The sequence below is a fragment of the Eumetopias jubatus genome, unplaced genomic scaffold (assembly GCF_037043125.1).
Source record: "Eumetopias jubatus isolate StellerSeaLion01/CBP00866 unplaced genomic scaffold, mEumJub1_p1.0 scaffold_14, whole genome shotgun sequence".
NCBI classification, from domain to species: Eukaryota; Metazoa; Chordata; class Mammalia; order Carnivora; family Otariidae; genus Eumetopias; species Eumetopias jubatus.
Genome location: NW_028274820.1, coordinates 76,076,687 through 76,099,254, shown reverse-complemented (window position 1 = coordinate 76,099,254; position 22,568 = coordinate 76,076,687). Strand labels below are relative to the sequence as shown.

Here is a 22,568-nt window from a genome sequence, read left to right as displayed (position 1 = left end):
CATCAGGGAAATGCAAATCAAAACTACAGTAACATGTCACTTCACACCTGTCAGAATGGCTAAAATAAGAAACAAATGTTGGCAAGGATATGGAGAAAAAGGAACGTTCCCTTGCACTACTGGTGGGAATGCAAACTGGTGCAGCCACTGTGGAAGACAGTATGGAGTTTCCTCAAAAAATTAAAAATAGGGGGCGCCTGGGTGGCTCAGTCATTAGGCGTCTGCCTTCGGCTCGGGTCATGATCCCAGGGTCCTGGGATCAAGCCCGACATCGAGCTCCCTGCTCCGTGGAAGCCTGCTTCTCCCTCTCCCAGTCCCCCTGCTTGTGTTCCCTCTCTCACTGTGTCTCTCTCTGTCAAATAAATAAAATCTTTTAAAAAATAAAAATAGAACTACCCTATGATCCAGTAATCACACTACTGGGTATTTACCCCCAAAGATACAAAAACACTAATTCAAGGGGATACATGCACCCCATGTTTATTAAAGCATTATTTACAATAGTGCAATTATGGAAGCAGCCTGAGTGTCCATCAATAGATGAATGGATAAGGAAGAGGTGGTGTATATATATATATATATATATATATATATATATATACAATGGAATATTATTCAGCCATAAAAAGGATGAAATCTTGCCATTTGTAACAACATGGATAGAGCTAGTGAGTATAATGCTAAGCAAAGTAAGTCAGAGAAAGAAAAACACCATATGATTTCACTCGCATGGAATTTAGGAAACAAAACAAATGAGCAAAGGAAAAAAAATGAGAAAGAGACAAACCAAGAGACAGACTCTAATTATAGAAAACAAACTGATGGTTACCAGAGGGATGGTGGAGGTAGATGGGTTAAGTAGGTGATGGGGATTAAAGAATATGCTTATCATGATGAAAAAATTAAATAAAAAGAATATTCCAACAACTAGATCTGAGTTTTGAAGAGGCAATAGAAAAAACTTCCCAGCAGCTAGAGAAAGGATTATTAATTAAAATTTTTGCTTGCCTAGTATAATAAAATTGCTGACAGAGAATGGTGCATACCTGAATTAAAAATTAAGAGCACATAAGGAGATCTAAATGCAGCATGAAAAAAGATCTCTTGGAACTTAAAAAACAATGTGGTATTTGAATTCAAAATTCAGGGAAGAAAAAGGAACAAATGCAAGATTGGTAATAAACACATTCTAGGAAAAAAAATGGTTGCTGAGCTGAAAACTCTGAAGACTGCATATTGAAAGAAAGACTGCATATTGGAAAAGTCCCTGAGTTTTAGTTTGGATTGATAAAGTTCCTAAGAGGAACTTAAGAGTATTCAAAAGATCTTATCCTATTAGAGTAGAAGCATAGGGGAATTACGGCGTGGTGGTGGAGGAAACCATAGTCTCATTAGGAGAAATAGGTCTTAATGTTGCTTACAAATACAGGGTCATATGTTTTTTAGTAAGAGCAGAGAAAGATGATAATGCTTAATGACATTAAAAAAAAAAAAAAAGAAAAGCAGGGACTCCGGGGTGGCTCAGTGGGTTAAGCGGATGCCTTTGGTTGGGGTCAGGTCCTGGGACCAAGCCCCGCATCAGGCTCCCTGCTCAGCAGAAAGCCTGCTTCTCCCCCTCCCTCTGTCTGCCACTCCCCATGCTTGTGCTCTTTCTCTTTCTCTGTCAAATAAATAAACAAAATCTTTAAGAAAAAAAAAAAGGAAAAGCAGAATCATCAGATTTTCAAGGAGGAAAAGTGTAGTGAATAGCAATTGTTTGAACCAACAAAATAAAAAAGAAATATTGTCAACGAAATTGTCAGTCATTACGCTAAATGAGAATGGACTGAATTTATCAACTGAGATGTTGGCTTAAAAAACAGATGGCTAAATGCTATTTATAAAAAAAATGTTGAAGAGAAAGGAATATGAAAAACCCTTCACAAGTGAAGGCAAACTCACAGAAATCAAGATTGTCAACATCAGATATTATTAATAGTAAATACAGTAAATAAAGAACTCTGACAATAAAAGGCAAAATCAATGAAAATACAACAAGCATAAACCTGTACACACTAGACTACATGGCCACTAAATCCATAAATCAAAATCTATTAAATTCAAGAAGATGTAGATCAAAATAGAATTATAGCAGGACATTTCAACGGATAGCTCTCAATAGGCAGATCTAATATGTCTATAATGAATAAGGACATAATGCGTTAAAAAATACAATCAATACACATGTAATGGTGGAGTAGATAAGGAGAAAATCCTGCCTGTATTAAATGTAAGCATGACACAAAACAAACACACGATTATACTAGTTACTGTGTGGAATGGGGGTGGATAGAGATAGATTAAGGTCATTATCCTCAAAGAGCTTATAGTCTAGTTGAAAAAAATCGATGAGATGAACAGATACATTTTGGCCTGATAGCTGAACACAAAATGCTAAGAAAACATAGAGGAGAGAGGGATTGCTATCTAAGATGAGGTAGGGCATCAAAAAACTGGGGAATGTTGGCTTTTAAGATGAAGTCTTAGGAGTAGATTAGGAGTAAGCCTGTTGACCAAAGATGTGAAAAGACATTTCATCCAGAGTGCTCTGAATATAGGACATCCAGAGGAGAGAGAAACTGAAATTCATGCCCTGCAGATATGACCAAAGTCTGTTATTAGGATGGAGTAGGATTGCAGGTGCTAAAATGGCAGACAGAGCGCTTAGCATCAAAGATACAATTACCATATCATAGGTGTAACCTTGAAAATTTTAAACAGTGAATTGACAAGATTCACAAATGTGGAGGAAAGACTAGAAACGCAGTAATTCATGTAAGAAATGATAAACACATGAAACGAGAGAGAGCAAAGTAGACAGATAAAAATGGTGGAAAGGAGGTAAAATTCACAGGAATGCTGATTTAGATATGAAAGCACAATGAGGAGTCATGAATAAATTCCAGGTTTCTGGGTTGGGCAGTGCATGAATTGTGATGCTGTTCACAGAGGTAAGTAATAAGAGAATTGTGTGTTAGAGATAAGATGGTGACTTCAGACTGGGATATGTGTTGGATATGTGTTTGGTTAGGATACCCATGTGGCAATGGCAGATTCAGTCTGGAGCTCAGGAGCAAAGCCTGGCCTAGAGAGACAGATTCAGCAGCCATTGGTGTGTTGACAATAAAGTTAAGAGAGTAGGTGAGATCATTTAGGCATGGTGTTTAATGTAGTGAAAAGGGAAAAGCACTGAGAATAGAAGCCTTTGAAATACATACTTTTAAGTGCTAGAAAAATAAAAGGTGTCCAAATAACTGTTGACTTTTGCCAAAGCTATTTTGTTAGAAGGGACAGACAGAACAAAATTGCAACGATTTAAAGAGAGAATTGGAAGTAAAGAATTCTCTACGGTAAATCTTAGGACATAGATGGAAATTAATACTGAAAGTAAAGTTACCAGTAGCACAAACTGTTACCATGTCACCTGAGTAGACCAGCTATTACAAAGTCTTATAACTTCCTTGAAGAGTTCTTAAGATTGTTCATAAGAGTTTGTAAGATTGAATAATTCATTTAGATTTTGTTAATCAGTAACAGGCAGGAAACTACAGATGTTACAAATTTCTGTAGGTGTAAAACCACAAGAAGAATTGTTCTCTCTCCTCTCAAAATTGTCATGCAACATTACTGATGTTATCAATAACTTTAATAACTGTTTAGAAGCTAAGTTATAAACCTTCTAAGTAATGTAGACCCTATTATAAGAGTTTGCTGTTCCATTCAGTAAATACAACTTTTCTTAGAAGAAACCAATGCAACACTTTTGTAACACATCTTTCAGTAGTAATCTGAAGCTTCTAAGCAAACTGTGCTGGTCCGGTACTTATCTAGGGGGAAGTAAGCATCTCCAAGAAGCAATTTATGTCCATGTGAATTGACCAAAAATTATAATCTCTGCTGGTTTCCAAGATTCTAAGAGAAATTGATATTTCAAACAACAATTTCAATTTTCTGTGCAATTTCAGAACAAATTTCAGTACAAAATCATAAATTTCACTTATAATTTTCAGTAATAAAGTTCAAGCAAATGGGACACTCACACTTTCATGTCACCTTCTTTGGATACTCTGCCAGAGGTCACTTCCTTCAGATTATATTTTAGCCAACTTACTTTGTTTAGGTTTCCAATTTTGCCATCTTGTAGAGTGAGTTTATGAAATTTAACCCATATCTCATAATCAAATACATAAAAATTTAGAGAAAAAGAACTTTAAATTTCTCTGTATCAGGATAGATTATTAAAAGTAATTTTCAGGAGATTTGGGGGGAATAAGCACACAATCTTACTTCAATAACATACCAACAGTGATCTTTCAGCAAAAATTACTTATTTCCCAACCCATGTTTTCTCATCTCTAAAGTGAGAATAATTTCTGCTTTGTAAGGTTGGTCTTGAGCAGTGAATAAGGTAACTGCCTAGCCCTGCATGATTTTGTTTCTCCAAGTTAATAGTCAATGCTGAGATTACCAAATTTTGATGATTCTGTGTTCTAAATTGGTGTTTACATGTAAGTTGTTTTTTATATGGGTTGAACTGTATGAACTAGACTTTTGTAAATCAGAAAGAAATGATTCTGCCCCGTTGATTTTAATTCCATGCAGTGATGGCATATTATGAGTTCAGCAAGTTGAAATAATAATTGTAACTAATGTTGTGTGTATTCCATTAGATCTTGTATCCTGCAGCCTTGCTAATTCATTTATTCTAGTACTTTTCTTTGTAGATTCCATCGGGTTTTCTACATAGACTGTGCTATCTGTGGATAAAGACAATTTTATTTGCTTTTCTACCTAGATGCCTGTTTTTCCTTGTTTTATTGCACTGACTAGAATTTGAAATACAGTGTTGAATAGAAGTGATGAGAGCAGACATCTTTGTCTTGTTTCTGATCTTAGGAGGAAAGTATTCACTCTTTCACCATTAAGTATGATGTTAGCTATAAAGTTTTCCAGTTGAGGCAGTTCTCTTCTACTCCTACATAAGATGTTGGATTTTGTAAAATACTTGTTCTGCATTTATTGAGATAATCTTTTCTTTTTTTGGTCAAATGTCAAATTAATCTTGCATTCCCAGGATAATTGTACTTGGTTATAATATATTTATCCTTTTTATCTATTTTTGGATTCTATTTGCCAAAATTTGTTGAGAATTTTTTTCATCTATGCCCAGTTAAGATTATTGGTCTATAGTTTTCTTTCCTTGTAATGTCTTTCTAGTTTTTGTTACTAGAGTAATTCTTGCTAATAGAATGAATTGAGAAGGATTCTTTCTGTTTCAACTTACTGAAGGAGTTTGAGTAGAATTGGTATTATTCTTTTCATTAACTGGTGGAATTCACTAGTGAAGCCATCTGGGCCTGCTGTTTTCTTTGTGGGAGGTTTTTATTTACTAATTTAATTTTTTATAAATATAGTACTATTCAGGTTCTTTATTTATGAGTGTGCTTCGGTAGTTTGAATCTTTTGAGAAATTTGTCCATTTAATCTAAGTTGTCTAATTTATTGGCAGAAATTTGTTCATAATATTTCCTTATACCTTTAAACTGTGGAGAATCTGTATTGATGTCACCTCTCTTATTCATGATACTGGTAATTTGTGTCTTTTTATCTTGATCAATTTGGTTATATGCTTGTCAACTTTATTGATTTTGTTCTCTTAATGAGGATCAGAATAAGGTGAAGGAGTATGCACTATAAAGGTCTAGGAAAAGGTGGAGGGAACTACCTTTGCATAGTCCCTAGAAGGGGAAGAACATGGCATTTTCATAGAGAATAAACTGAGTGGTCAAGAGCAGAAGCATGGAGAGCAATTATGAGGCTATTGCCATAATATAGGTAAGAAGAAAGATGATGATGGCTTAGACTGCTTACAGTGGCTAACAAGATGGTGCAAAGTGGTTAGATTCAGAACATACTATGAAGGTAGAGCCAGTAGGACCAGATGATGACTTGTGTATGACTCCATATACAAAAGGCATAAATGGAGTCATGGAGAAGAGTCATAAATTATGCTTAGTCATAGGCCTGAGTTTATGTGGTTAATGGTAGCTTTGTGAAATAGGGAAGATTAGAAGGACCAGATTTGGGCTGTTACAGGGAAGGTGAGATGAAGAAAAGGCATCAAGAGGTCTAATTTAAACCTAGTGGAGAATTTGAATGACTAGTTCACTCATAATTTTTTTCTATTGTATGTATTTTCCATGTTTTCTTAAGTTATCCAGGCAATTCACTCTTTACTTTGTAAAGATTGTCCAAAGAAGCCACTATGTTGGAGATATTCAGGATAGAAGAGGCAATGCTTGACAGCTACCTTAGCATATAATTTCCAATAAAACATTGAAATTTTAATATGCTAGGAAATAGAAGAAAGAGAGAAGTGTGTGAATCTTTTTGTGCTAAAGACATTAGTGTGAAGTGATCAGATTCAGGATATACCTTATGTTAACAAACCTTATAGAGAAATTTATAGGTCATGTATGTAATGTGAGTAACCAAGGTGAACTTCCTTAATCAGATTAAAACAGAATTCTGAAGTTATCTAATTTGCTGTTCTTTTGTGAAATTCTTTGTATATAAATTAGATATTTGAGGCAACTCAGGAAGATTGAGCCCAGGATCCCAGACCTCCTTTAAAACAGTCCATGATACTAAGTTCAGCCCACGTAGAACTAATAGAATCTTTCTGCTATCCTTTGTAATAGAACCAGAAGCTGACTAACTTCCAGAAGGAGAGGGATTGAATCTCTATTTCGAGAAATGATACACTAGAGGGGAACCACTGTGCTTTCTCAGAAAATAGTCTCCGAGAGTCTGGCTAAACTATTAAACTATCTCTTTCTTGATTAGAGTAGGACTCCAAGTCAGGGTAAAATTCTTTCAGGCTTAAACTAAAATAGAATCATAATGGACGACATTAAGAAATAAGAGAACATTTTAAACTTTTATTTTTATTAAATGTAATAAAATATAATAAGCATTTAAGTATGAGCCATTAATGCTGAGGGGATAGGGACCTTATTTGTGTCATTCATCACTATATTCCCAGAATAAGCATTGTAGGTACTCTGATAGTTTTCTATATGAATATGTAAATTCATGAAAGTTCATATTAGAAAGTATGGCCTATTTAGTGATTTTTTTAAACACATCTCTTCACTAGAGGGTGCTGTGTAAGCATTCAATACTTTAAAAGTACCTTCTACACATTTATTTGCTGGGAAATTGGATTTTTAAATCATCTGATTTATTAAAAGCTTTCATTTCCTTTGCTTTCAAAACAATACTTTGGTATTAGATATGGTAAAATTCATGAAACTGAGTAGCTGTTAATGGCAGCATTAACACAGATGTTTCTTTTCTTCCTCCGCTTCAGGCGACTTATGACTCCAATCATGTATGCTGCCCGAGATGGTCACCCTCAGGTTGTTGCTCTCCTTGTTGCTCATGGAGCGGAAGTTAATATCCAGGATGAGAATGGTTATACTGTGAGAACTGATTGCACAATGTTCCTTTTTATATCTTGTCATTATCAGTAGTCTACAAAAAAGTTTTTGAGAAGTAAAAATTACAGAGGGACTGGGTTATAATTGCTGTTTAGAAAAACAGCTGAAATGGAAATGCTGTTTAGAAAACAGCTGAAATGGAAAAAAAGGAATGAACTTTTTTCTTTTTTCCTCACCCTTGACACAAGAAGCTATAACGCACAACAAAGCCTGGGTTCTAGAATACACACAGAATTTGTTTTTATAGAAAACAGTTCAGTGATTAGCAGATAAATTATTTCATTCTATAACATCACTTGACTATGTAAAACATTATTTGATTTTATAAAATCAGTGAGCAATGGCAGTCTGCTTTGCAATTACAACTTTGGAAATTTATTTACATTATACTGTAAAATGAAGAGATTGCCTCATTCTGTTAATTAACCATGTTCACTCTTTTATTGTGCCGTAGATACTTTTGAAAAGTTTTCCTTTCTGTCTCATATACACTCTCTCTCTTTAAACAATCTTCTTTTCCCCTCACTTACAGGCTTTAACATGGGCAGCACGTCAGGGTCATAAAAATGTAGTTTTGAAGTTGCTTGAACTTGGTGCTAATAAAATGCTACAAACCAAAGATGGAAAGACACCAAGTGAGATTGCAAAAAGAAATAAACATCTAGAGGTATCCTATATATTAATTTTTCTATGGCATGTTGTATTATTATTTCAGAACTTTTGTAATATTTTGTTAGAACTTAACAACTATCATAATAGTGTATCTGGCTGTTATTAAATGTTTATGTAATTTTCCTCTGGCCAGGTAATGAAAACTTTATTTTACTAGAGTATTCACTTTTACTAAATAAGAGGCATTTATAATGTGGTAATTTAAAAGCTATATAAGGAAATAATAAAGTCTTATTCTGGCCCTAGAAATAAAATTGTAATAGACCATTTAACAATTCAAACTAGTCCAGACTTTTAAAAATTAACTAGTGTTTTGAGAAAGCTAGTAAAAAGCCAAAATTTGAACATTAAAATGTTGTTTTTTAATTTTAATTAATACATAGTAAACATTTTAAAAATTAAATCCTTTAAGCTACATTACTCCTATACATGTAACAAGGCATATAATAAAGTGATAACATACTTGGGTAGATGATCTACTGTCATTTACATATTAAAGTCAATAATAAATATTTGCCATACATTAAATCACTTTATTGATACAAACTTTTAGTCTGAGTATTAAAGCTTTTGACCAAAGGCCTGTAATTTCTAAGCAAGGATCAAATACAGTACAACTGTAAAACTAACATATAGTTCAAGAGCTTCTAAACCTGAGTTTCTGAATTTAAAAGCATGGTAACATTCAAAAAGTTCCATCACATAATCAGACCATGCCACTTTTACTGCATGGAAAATAACTTTCTCTATATTTTAAGCAATCTGATAAATATGCCTTTCATTTTCTAACTCAAATCTGCACTTCCAAAATTATTCTAGAATAGTTACTAATTACTAATGCCCTAGGAAACTTCAAAAAGAAATTTACCATTTTTCTTCTAAGCTTTGAAAATTTGGAAACTTTTAATTAGTCTACTGCAGTATTAAATTTAGGGTAGATGACAATGAATTTGACATGAGAAATTTATGAACATCAAAGATTATTTTGTGTAATAAATTGTTTTTTAAAGAGACTTGATTTTGTGTTCTGGCTGATTATGTGACATAATCCTGACTTATTAAAAAGTTAGATTCTAAGTGTAAGTGATAGTATATAATAATGTTGACTATATTTGAATGGCTTGTTAACTTTTTGCAGATCTTCAATTTTCTTTCTTTAACTTTAAATCCATTGGAGGGAAAGCTTCAACAGCTAACTAAAGAAGAGACTATTTGTAAACTATTGACAACGGATTCTGATAAAGAAAAAGATCACATATTTAGGTAAATAACATGTTTTTATTTGACAAAATACCTATAAATAAGCAAAAAATATGCATGTTTTTAGAAGTTTTAGTAAATGTGATGACAATTTAAAATATATTTTACACTTTTACAAGCATTTTTCAATATCACTGAGAAATGTCTGGATTTTAAATGCTTTTCTTCTCCAGAATTTTTGAAAAATTTTATATATGTGTACTAACAGTAATGAGAATAATTTCTGACTTTAAATAACAGTGAAATTTATTTCTTAAAAAGTCAAAGATTATATTTTTGTTAGTGTTCAAACTAGACTGTATTTTTTTTTTTAAGATTTTAATTATTTATTTGACAGCGAGAGAGGGAGCACAAGCAGGGGGAGTGGGAGAGGGAAAAGCAGGCTTCCCACTGAGCAGGGAGCCCAATGTGGGACTCGATCCCAGGACCCTGGGATCATGACCTGAGCCGAAGACAGATGCTTAATGACTGAGCCACCCAGGTGCCCTACAAACTAGACTGCATCTTGCTTTCTAATTCTTTTTAGCAGATTTCTGATTTTATAAGCTAAAATTAAAAATACATTGTTTGCTGAACACAGTTCAGTACATGGCCACAAAATTATTCTCTGCTTACCCACATTTAAAATTATTAAATCTTTACTTCCTACAGTTAAAGAGATTTTCATGTATAGAGACTTCACAAGGAACATACATATAGGCAACTAATTCTTAGGAAAGATGAGCTACATTTTATTGTCATCATTTTCTGTTTACTTAGATCTTCACTCAAGAAACCTTCCTTATTTCTTTGATATACCATAGGTCTAGTGTGTAAATTTGCATCTGTGTTCTATCTATATAGAACATTCATTCTTATTCTTATTCTCTCTCTCTGTATTATAAATATATGTTGATTGTGCATTTATAGTCTGTTCTGAAATTGACATTGCTATAAATATGTATAGTTCATATACAGCATTTGGAGATCTGGAAATATTTTTACACGGTCTTGGACTTGAACATATGACAGATTTATTAAAGGTAAGATTTTGTGTGAGCCACAGTGAGTTACATATGTATGTTTATTTGTTAACTAAGTATTAATTCATAAGCATGCTGATATAAAAGTGCCAAGTACACTTTCCTCCATAATTTGTAGTAGATCCCATTTTAAACTTAAAAATTGAAAAATTTATTATTCTGGAAATTTCTATAAATTTGAATCTGGCTGGAATAAACAGCTTTTACTCACTGCCTAAAACTTCATAGAACTCCTCCTTGTACATTTAAGCCCTTAGTTTGTTTTTTACAGTTGCTGATCTTCCCATATAGAATATTAGAAGCATGATTTTCATTCAGACAAATCTGGTATCAGATTCTTGTTCTAATGATTAACTGAAATGTTACTTAAATCTGTTTTTTCATAAGGATGATAATACCTAGTTTAGGATTGTCATAGAGATTAAATTAGATCATATGCCTAGCATTGTTACAGATACCTCAGATATGTATTATGGCATTTGAATAGATGACAGTTATCAGCCATTTAGCTGATATGAAGCAGTAAAGCACTATTTAAGATAGGCTCTCTTTAGGAATATGCACATTCTGTTTAGGTAGTTCAGAATTGGGCTTCATTGTATAATCTTGAAACTTCTTATTTGAGAAATACTGAGTTACTGATTGTTTAATATGCAGTTAGAAATTTAAAATATTCATAAAACATAATTTCTGTCAAATTTTATAAAGCTATCTTTCCCTTTATGTGAGGAAATAAAAGTTGTAATGATTTTCTTTGAATCTGGGAAACTGGCTATGTTTGTACTTTTTTAGGTAATTATACATATTAAGACACTGTACTGTCTACCCAGTAGTAGAGTTCTATACCTGCATATCCTACCCCCTTTTAGAATTGAAAGTTGTTTAGGAGGGTAGTATATAACTGACTAATTTATGATATTTGCCTACTTCCCTTTCTAATGTCTTATTTATATTGAAAGGTTGCATTTTTTTTCTTTTCTACAGGAAAGGGATATAACCTTAAGACACCTTTTGACCATGAGGAAAGATGAATTTACAAAGGTTAGTATCAGTTTCAAAAACTTCAGATATTCTTTCATATTTTAAGAATTCTGGATGCTTTTATTTTCTATTTTAAAAATCCTAGGGGTATAGACTGTAAATGACCTTTTGCTAGGTTTTTTACTAGATACGATTATTTATAACCATATTTAAAATCTTCTGTTATAGTATTAAGTTGCTTTAAGAACATTTAAAGACTTAGAGTTTTTTTTTTCTTCAGATTAATCATGACATCGCAACTAAAACTGGTGCTTCATTTCTTAATCTGGAATAGTTTTGTAAAACAGGTTACTTAGAAATAAGAGGTGGCTTTTTGTGTACGTAGGTATGCGTATGTGTCATCCAAATACTGCGTTTTGCTAGGTTCTCAAAAAGATCAAGACCATTATTTTGCCATCTAGTATTATTAAGTAACAATTTGAAAATAAGCTTGGGAAATATTAGAGATACTTTAATAGAATACCTAAAAAGTAATAATCTTCCTCCATGAACACATTGGAAACTTGAAATCTTCAGTGTTACTACAAGTCAAAATAAACATACTACTTAGCTAAATCTAGGAGAGAAAATTTAGTTAACACTAAGGGTAAAGACAAAGGAAAGACATAATCCTTATTTAATCACTGATAATATTTTAAATACTTTGAAGGAAAAATTATTTTACTATGGTGGTTTTGGAAATTTTAATATCTAGTAATTTGCTTTTAGAATCCAATTTTGCAAAAAATTGGCTATAGTTACTATATATCTAAACATCTTAATGATGTAACCTTATCAATCACAATTAAAAGCAAACCATCTATTTTTCAGTGTTTCTTATTTTTCTCAATTGTTTTTTCAAGTTGTGAATTAATCAAGTAGAAAATTTCTTTAGTAATATTGAATATTAAATTACTCAAGTATGACTGTCCTATTGTACCTTAAAATTATTTCTACTTAGAATGGAATTACCAGTAGAGATCAGCAGAGAATTCTGGCTGCTCTTAAAGAACTAGAGGTAGAAGAGATAAAATTTGGAGAATTACCTGAAGTGGCAAAGTTGGAAATCAGGTAAAATTAACATTAATATTGTTTAGAATCAGCTGTTCTTAAAAAAGAACTAAAAAGTTTAATTTTGATAGTTTCTGAGTCTTTTTACTTGATATTGTCATTTTCCCAAGGAAATGGATAGTTCATTTTACAATATATTATGTTCTGAAGTGGGAGGTACTTTACGACATCAATTTTTGTAAAGTCATTTTACCATAAAGCAAAACAGTGCATCTTCTTGTTAACTCACTTAGAAACACTTTTATTTTTTCATTGCATTTTGTTAAATGAACTATATGAGATCCCATGCTTTTTGTAGTATAGCTCTTATTCTCTTTAAATCATTTCAAGTGTCAAGTTGAAAATTAGTGGTAATTTTTTCACTTAGGGCAATAAGAAAGTATTTGCAGTGTAGCTCAGCTCTATTTTCAGCCTTACTCTTTAAGGAATTATGTTGTCAGTATATAAAGTTCGGTTTCAATATTATAAACTTTTCAAGCACTGATTATTAGTAATCTAAAACCTATTTTAAAAATAATTGTATTTGATTTTAGTAATATTTTGTGGGGCAGTAAATTGCTTAACTTTTTAAGTGAAATAAATATAGAATCACAGGAAATTGCAAAGAGATGTACAGGGAAGTCCCATGCATTCTTTACTCAGTCTCACCCAGTATTTTAAAACCAGAAAACTGACATAGGTGATACAATCCACATAGCTTATTTGTAGTTCACCAGTTAAACATGTGTTCATTTGTACATATATGTATAGCTTTATTCAGTTTTATCATGTGTGTATCTTCATTTAACCACTACCACGAGTATACTTAACATACCATTACTATAAAGCTCTCTCATACTGCTCCCTTATAGCCACACCCATCCCCCAATCCCTAACAACCAATAATTGGTTATCCGTCTTGATAATATTACTCACACATGTTACCTAAATGGAATCATACAGTATGTATCCTTTTTGATTGGCTTTTTTCACTCATCCTAATTCCCTTGAGTGTCATCCAAGTTCTGTCTTTCTTACAAATGCAGAACTATCAGCACTAATGTATCCTATCTAAAAGTAACATTACAACTATAATAAACATGAATTAAATAAATTATTAATTTCCACAACATTTTAGGATTTAGAGAAGCTTTTCATGGGATAATTTAAATGATCCAGATTTCTCTAAATAGCTTATTGCAAAATTAAATTATTTCTCTTTATCTTTTTCCTTATAACAAGATGATCTGTATTCAGAATAATGCCTCATCACTGTTTCAAAATAACATTATAACTTTTAAATATTTAAACACTAAATATTTAAAAGGATTTCAGGTGTGAGAACTTAAAATCAGCAAAACTTCTTGAATCTCTGTTACTTTTTAAAATTTATTTAACTTATTGTCTCTGTGAAGGAATGAATATTCTAAGTTCTACATGACTAAATTGGAAATTAAAATTTTTAATGTAACTTATTTATATGATGGCAGAGTTGTCTGTAAGAATTTACTTTGTGGAATTTAATAGATTTAAAGAATGTGCAGAATCCTGAATGGTTCACTTATTAAAACTGCTGAATTTTTTTTTAAAAATATAACTGGCAGACATATATTCCAGGAATTTGACCTTGTTATTAAATCACAGACTCTGTTTACATGCTGTTATGAAAAAGGTTTTACTTCCCATTTGTTCAAAGTCATTCTTTAAAGAAGAAATTAGTCATTAAGTCATAAGAAAACTAACAGCAGGAAAAGTTGAACTGATTGATTGTAATCTTCTGGTAAGGTGACTTCAACAATCTAGCTACTGATTTATTTTATGATACTTTCCTTCTATGTGTTAAGTTTTCTAAAATAGTCTGTTACAAGAACACATATGCATAGTGCATTTACTTTTTTCTACACTTAGCCTTACTAGTTTGCAGAATTAGAGAATTCAGTTTAAAAATAATAACAATTTCATTACTACCTTGAGATACTTTGAACTGAAACAGTAAGCTTTCATCCATATCTTGACATTTTCAGCAGTTTATGTCCAGACCTTTTATCTGAGCCTACCTGACATTTACTCGAGTATATCAAAGACATCTCAAAACTGTGTCCGTTAAGGAAACTATTTCTCCTCCAAAAAGAAAAAGATACAGAATTTTATGTAAAAATGTATTGTTCACATCTATTATTTATAAACCTTCTAAAATTGGAAACTCTAAATATTTAACATCAGGGGAATGGTTGAATTACATTGCATTAATATATTCTGTTCTGTCCTTCAAATTATTTTAAGACTTAATGTCATGAAAAAATACTCATAGTAAGTATAAAAGGCAAATATAAAATGGAATGAGAGGTATAATGCCAGTTGTATATATGCATATGAAAAATACTGGAAGAAAATGTGTGCTATAAGAAAATACTCTGGAAGAAAATAGCATCAGTCATTATCTTTAGGTGGTAAGAGTAGTGGTAATTTTGGTTTTAATTTTTCCAGATATTTTTATCTTTTATTTGAAGTACCTTTATTTAAGGTATAAATTTTTTCCCAATACTTCACATTTTTAAAACATGGTCTGTTGTTCTAGTTAGTTTACACCATGTCATGCTGCAGTAAGAAATAACTCCTATTACCCCAGAAAGTTCCTTTGTGCCTCTTTTTAATCCATCCCAATTAAAAATAAGATAAAATAAAAATAAAAGCACTACACTTAAAAAAAAAAGAAATAACTTCTAAATCTAAATGATTTATAATAACAAAATGTATTTCTTGAGCACCTGTATCATGGCTGCACTGAAGTGGATCTCCTTGTTATTATTCTGAGAACAGGCTGGAGAAACAGCCCCACCCTGGACATGTGGCTCCTGTGGCAGGGTAAAGAAAGGTACATCCTAACAGGAGGCATATTGTACAGCTCTGGGGTGGGGAGTAGGCAGCCATTCACATAGTATGTGATGAATGCATACTCTAGAGTTGTGATTTTTACAACATGCCTGTCAATATTCAGTGGCCCTGAAAATTATGCATCACAAGAAAGGTATGTATTTTCCTTTTATTCATTAAGACTGTGTAAATTTATATTCAAGTACCATCTCTGTGAAGCATTACGAATTCTCTATTCCCATTATACTAAGTTCATTATCTCTGAGTTTTAGATGTCTCAACTATAAGCTAATGTTAACATCTACCCTATGGGAGTTGTTGGGAAGAATTAAAAGAATAATAAATGTAAAATAACTAGTGCAGTGCCTTCATGTAATAGATACTCAAATATTGGTACTTTTATATTCCTTCTTTATATGTCCCTTTGAATAATGAGATTATAATTGTATGTCTGCCTGTCATGCTGAAGCTTGAGATCCTCAAGATTGCAGACTTGTTTTCTTTGTATACCCAATGTCTATTTCATAGCTCATACATATTAGCTATTCTATAAATATTTTTAAAGAATCTAGTAAATATTATGACTAGACACTGAGTAACTAACCCAGTAGAATGAAGTAATTTGCTCATATTAGTGATTCCTATTTGTTTCCTCTCTTTAGTGGTGATGAGTTCCTCAACTTTCTTCTGAAATTAAACAAACAGTGTGGCCATTTAATAACAGCTGTACAGAATATCATTACTGAGTTGCCTGTAAATTCTCACAAGGTATTCTATAAAAGTTGTTAAGAAAAGTATGAGTGCTGAAGAACATTCCAGATAAGTTGATAATTCTCTAAACAGTGATCTGGTAAAATTGTATCTTTCATCTATAAAATCACATAAAATGTAAATAAGTCAATATGTTTAATTATTACTCCTTTATATACTAATTATTTGAAAAACTGTTCTAGCTTAGGAAAAGGAAAATGAGTCAGGCCAAAAATTATACTGATCTGTGTACTGAACTTAACATTTGTTCTTAAAGGGAATATAGTTGTTTAAAATATAAAGTGACAGGAGACCCAAGTGAAAGTTGAAACAAAACAATGTGTTGAGTGTTATTAAAAACCATATCAGTATAAGGTTCTTTAATGAAGGAAAAGTTAAAGTGTAAGTGACCTGTAAAAGCAAACTTTTTTGTAGAGTTTTTCATTTGATTTGGTTTTAGCTATTTGTTTATCGTGAAAAAATCTTAATGCATTTGTTTTCCTCTGATTTTTATATAACTCTAATATAGGAGTTGTATCATTCTTAAAACCTTCATGAATTTATTTGTTCACCATAAATTTTATTATTACTAAATGTTAGTCTCCATAAAGTCATACATACATATATTTAGTAAATGTATTCAGGAAACTGATGTGACTGATCACTAACTTCTTTTTGGTGTCAGAATTTATCCTGAACAAAAAATGCTTTTCAGTTACATAATTTAATGGGTGAGAACACTGTATAATTTTTGTAGATACAAAGTTGTAAAAAGTCGTTTCCCATTCTTTAAAATGTAACTTTTGAAAATATTCACAGATAGTACTAGAATGGGCTTCTCCCCGGAATTTTACTTCAGTTTGTGAAGAACTGGTTAGTAATGTTGAAGATTTGAGTGAAGAGGTCTGCAAACTAAAAGACTTAATTCAGAAGGTATTTATTTAATATTAAAAAGGGGGGAAATGATGTACAAATAACATGTCAGACAGTGAAGCAGTTCTGACAAGAGCAACTTAAGCTCCCACCAGACAAGTGGAAAAAAGGAAGGAAGGAAGGAATAAATATAAGAAACAAACTTTGTGGGTCATTATAGGAATGCAGACTAAAAGAACAAGATCTATCATTTTCATCTTTTAAATTAGCAAGGTAGAATGATCATCCTACCCATTATTGGTTATTCACCAAGCTGTTTTCATGTGAGACTGGTATCACATCCCCTTTCAGAAACAGTTGGGCAAGATGTGCCAAAGACCATAAAAATATTTGTATCTTTCAATAGTTTAATGATTCCAAAATTTTATGTGCCATAATGTCCTATGCCAGGAGAATGATTTAATGAATTATGGTACACCCATTTGTTACAATGATATGCAGCCAAAAAAAATAATGAAAATCAAGTATCAACTTGTTAAAGGTATGAAGTTATGTTTGTAAAATTTATTTACATGTAAATATGCAGATGGGAAATTATGAAAATGACATGTTTATCAGTTCTGTTGATGAGATAGATTTTTAGAAGAAATATTCTATTTTCTAGACTTTCTTAAAGAGTATGGGATTTTTTGATGTTGTTTCTATATTCATATAGAACTATATATCTGGATTTAAGGACAGATGATTTTCTCCCCTTTAAGAAAATTGGCTATAACAAGATCCAAGTTACTGAAATAGGGAACTGTGCTGAAGATAGGTAATAAAGGAAAACACTTTCATTTGACTCAAGAACTCACTTCTGAGTTCTCCTAGTCTATTTAATAAATATCTTTGGTATCTATAATATTTTTATGAAATAGCTGCAGTAAATGTTAGATTATACATTAAATTTGTATAGCTTTAACCAATAAGTCATTTGATATTTTCATTAATATTTTATCGAAAAAAGTTCTCAGAATCACCTTTATACATGTTCCGGGTAATTTGTCATCCTAGCTATGAACATGTGTTCAATTAAAAGGAGTCTTTTTAAAAAGTAAGCAGAAAATTACGAAGCAAATTTTATAAAATAATAGGGGAATAAATTTTAAATGGGGCAAATGGCAGTATATCTGAGAATTCCTGTAGAAGATACCTCCTTTCTAGAGAAAGAGGCATCTTAGAAGTTGTATTATCTCTGACATTTATTCATTCACAGGCATAAGAGGCCTGCTGTATGTCAGACAACTGTGCTACCCATTAATCTCCTAACTATGCTCCTTCCACTTTTGTGTTCCTTTAATCCACACCACTCCTCAAACTTTCTCGTACGAAAATCTGATTTTCTACTTTCTGAACTTGTTGACAACCTGAGAATTACAGCACCACTCATCTTCACTACCTTCCATCATCTTGAATAAGTGAAGGAAAATGGTATTGATTTTACTTAGCATGATATTTTTCATGAAGATCCAGGGGAAATTTGGAAGGACTATGTAAAGATACTTCCTGCAAAGTATCATCCTTTAATGTTTAGTGTAGGAAATTCCCCAAGACAGTTTTTCCTCAGGATTGGTAATTATTCGGTTTCTCCAAGATGAACTAAAAACATTTGGGGCGGTGGGGTGGGGGAAGGGAGGAGAAGATTTCACCGAGGTGAAATCAGAGCGAGAGGACAGGTTTTTCCTAAAGGAATGAAATTAAGAAGCACTACTGTAGGGGTGACTTTGACTCTGAAACATAAATAATTCAGTCAGGTACCATGATATTTATTTTAATAATGCATACCTATAAGGAGAAATTTTAGCTTTCTTTAGCTAACGTAAAGTCTTTTTTCTGTGGCCTTCTCTACCTTGAATTTATACATTTCTATATAAGAACTAGCCTTGAAAATACATTTATTGGTTTATAATAATGGCAGAAACAGTTCTTTGGTCGGGAAAGTCTTAATTTTTACGCAAGCTATTACATTGGTTTTTCTGGATTAGTGTAAAGTAGTAATCACCATAATGAGATTTGATTTAGAGAACTGCGAAGGCTTCCAGATTTGGGAGTATGCTATTATGCCTGCTAAGCTTATGATACTTCAGTTTACCAGTAATAACTGAAGCAAATAAAAAAAAAAATATGAGTTACCATAGATAAGTGTATGGAGGTAACAAAGAGAGAGGGTAGGAGAGGTCAAGGCTAGACTTTAACACCACATCACTCTCTTTCAAAGCAACACACTGACAGGCTCCTGTCAGAAAGGGTCATTCTAAGTAATTGGTTAATAAAAGGAATGGCTGTCTCAGGATTCAATAAATGGAGCATCAGTGTCAAAAAGGAATCTGTTACTGAATGAAGCCATTTGGAAGTTAGGCCAAGAATACGGTATTAATGAGATTGGCACTGAAGTCTGTTTTCTGCTGTAAATTTAAAATTAATTTTGCAGGCTTTTTAAATTAAATATTTATACTGTAGATTTTAGATGCAGTTATTCTTGCTAATGTTGAAAATATTTATGTCACCACTCCAGCCCAGGATGTTTCTAGTATATATCACTCTATAAATGTGCCTGATTCTTTTTATCTTTTGAAGATCTTTTGGCTTCTGCTCATTCTCCCTCTTCTGCCCCTCCCCCATCAACTGTCTCTCTCTCTCTCTCTCTCCCCTTCTCTCTCTCTCTCATACACATACACACGTGGTTGGGTGCCTTCTTTAGCAATGGAGTTCTGTATATGAGTATTTAGAAACTGACTGGGCCATGTACTTTATTGCTGAGAAGTCCTAGAAGAACCACTTAAGTTTTTGTTAGTATTTGTTCCTATAATTATATTTAAATAAAGGATTAAACTTCTAGCAGTAGAATCAAATCTTCTAGTTTTTGTTAAATTTTATGTATTGTAGGTGTACTATAAAAATGGTTCACTTTTTTGTAAGAAATCATTTGATGTTTAAATATAGAAGGAAAAATAACAACTGTCATTGCTTGTAAGGTAAAAATAGAAACATTCAAGGAACTTTATCTCCTGATACATTCACATTCAAGGACCTTTATCTCCTGATACAAAAACATGATTTTAAAATGTAATAATCTATGAAAGCATTTATTCTTAATGTGAAACTAATTTACCATGATAGGATCCTGGGGGGAAAAAAACTCCTTTAAGACATATGTGTTCACTTTAAATCTTCCATGGAAATCTTGCATTGGCTGCCTCTACATCAATTGAATTAACATGGATATTATATTTTTAAAAATCAAAGATATTTTCAGTGTACATTAACTCTTTTCATTTTCTCATACTAAATATTAGTTGCAAAATGAGCGAGAAAATGATCCAACTCATATACCATTAATGGAAGAAGTATCTACGTGGAATAGTAGAATTTTGAAGAGGACGGCTATTACAGTTTGCGGATTTGGGTTTCTTCTTCTTGTTTGCAAGCTAAGCTTCCAGAGAAAATAACCCTAATATTTGTTTTTGAATAATGTATGTATAATTCAAATTACCTACAAATGTTGCTTTTAACTATTTGTGGCACAGTATAACTACATTATTTGCTGATACTCCATGAGAGAAATTCTGAGAGCATAGAGCAGAAAGTTTCTTTAGAAAATGGTTTGTTGGTTTGAGTTGAAAACATAATTTGTTATATTGTTATGTTAATTTTGATCAAGCAGTAAATTATAAGTGATTCTTAAGTTTGATTCTGTGATTCTAAATCACATTCAAAATAAAAGTTTTAGGGGCGCCTGGGTGGCTCAGTCAGTTAAGCGGCTGCCTTCAGCTCGGGTCATGATCCTGAGGTCCTGGGATCGAGCCCCACGTCCAGCTCCCTGCTTGGCGGAGAGCCTGCTTCTCCCTCTCCCTCTGCCTGCCGCTCTGCCTACTTGTGTTCTCTGTCTTTCTGTCAAATAAATAAATAAAATCTTTAAAAAAAAATAAAAGTTTTATCTAATATTCTTTGACATTTAAAACCAGTGTGTTCCTGACTCTAACTATAGAGAACAAACTGGTGGCTACCAGAGGGGAGGTGGGTGGGAGATGGGGGAAATAGGTGATGGGGCTTAAAGAGGGCACTTTATCATGATGAAAAGAATAAAATAATTTTTAAAAAAACTTCCTTTGTCACAGTGAATCTTACAGAATTTGTAAAGTGTTCATAAGTCAGTACCCTTTTAGTCCGTATTTTTTCCCTTCTGTAATTATAAGGAATTTCTTATTTAATTTTTTTTTGTTATATAGCATTAGGAAATTAATTTTGAAACTGTTTCAGAGAATGCAAAGCATAAAGATAAAATGTAAAATTTTTGAATTATGGATTAAAAACCTAGGGAAATATTTAAAATGGAAATTTAAAAAGAAAATTTAGACAATAGTATAGAAAGCACAGAAGTACCTTAAAATTTTTTATGTAATGCACCTAGGGGAACTATGACATGTACCATGTGTAACATTCTTAAAGATGTTATGAAAGTGAGTGGCATGTGGCAAATAATTTCTCATATCAATCTAAAGAAGTAATACATGATTTTGGTTTTTGTTTTTTTTTTAAAGATTTTATTTATTTATTTGAGAGAGAGAGAATGAGAGCACGAGAGGGAGGAGAATCCGAGGGAGCAGCAGACTCCCCGCCGAGCAGGAAGCCCGATGCGGGACTCGATCCCGGGACTCCAGGATCATGACCTGAGCCGAAGGCAGTCGCCCAACTGACGGAGCCACCCAGGCACCCGCTTTTGGTTTTTTTTTTCAAAATCAAAATGATATTCAGATTTTAAAAGTAAAGGTAAAAAAGGGGAGGCCCAATTTCACAGGACTGTAATAATTAAATCTTGCTCCACTTACTCCCATACTTCGATGCAGTTGATCTACAACTGTTGAAAGGTAAACTTCAAGCAAAAGGAAGAAATTGTAGAAGACAAGGATCGCACAAGGAGCTGTCATTAGTGGCAGCGTCTGCTCTTGGTTATACCAAAGCAGCAAGACTTGCGTCATTCCTTTTCTGAGAATGTACTCAACCATATATCACTGGAAGGGACCGGTGTCTGACATTTTATCCTAAGTGCCATAGCAAAACTTTTTTCTGTTATCCTTCAATATAAAAGGGCTCAAGACTTAGAACCAAACTAGAATAGGATAGGAGAAAAGGTCCTTCTTCTAACACACATCACGTTTCACTCGACCAAGGAAAACAGAAGGTGTTCAATAAATGTTAGTTTTCTTAAAGAAAACAGACATAATACCTGTTTATTTAACAGAAGTCTTTCACCTCAGTTCATCTTACAGATGATCGTATTTCATCTATTGGCTGAATAAGTCACTGTTTTTTTTCCTCTAATCAAACCAAACTTTATGCATCTCCCAAATACGAGGATGAACTATGAAAACGCAAATTGATAAAATACTTGTTTTCCAAAGAGATTACTGAATTCCTTAAAATAATGATCTACCCCAGTGTACTTCAAGCATAATTAGCCATT

At 32.5% G+C, this 22,568-nt stretch overlaps 1 protein-coding gene across 1 annotated transcript in view; it reads left to right on the top strand.

Annotated features, from left to right (window-relative positions):
• Positions 1 to 20,553, top strand: part of ASZ1 (ankyrin repeat, SAM and basic leucine zipper domain containing 1) — a 47,515-nt gene extending 26,962 nt beyond the window's left edge. Inside the window, exons 5-13 of the mRNA XM_028104967.1 lie at positions 7,412 to 7,523; positions 8,074 to 8,208; positions 9,352 to 9,476; positions 10,420 to 10,495; positions 11,480 to 11,536; positions 12,477 to 12,586; positions 16,102 to 16,207; positions 17,009 to 17,122; positions 20,401 to 20,553. Of these exons, the coding sequence (XP_027960768.1) occupies positions 7,412 to 7,523; positions 8,074 to 8,208; positions 9,352 to 9,476; positions 10,420 to 10,495; positions 11,480 to 11,536; positions 12,477 to 12,586; positions 16,102 to 16,207; positions 17,009 to 17,122; positions 20,401 to 20,553 (988 nt within the window). The remainder of the gene's footprint in view (positions 1 to 7,411; positions 7,524 to 8,073; positions 8,209 to 9,351; positions 9,477 to 10,419; positions 10,496 to 11,479; positions 11,537 to 12,476; positions 12,587 to 16,101; positions 16,208 to 17,008; positions 17,123 to 20,400) is intronic.
• Positions 20,554 to 22,568: the final 2,015 nt, after the last annotated feature.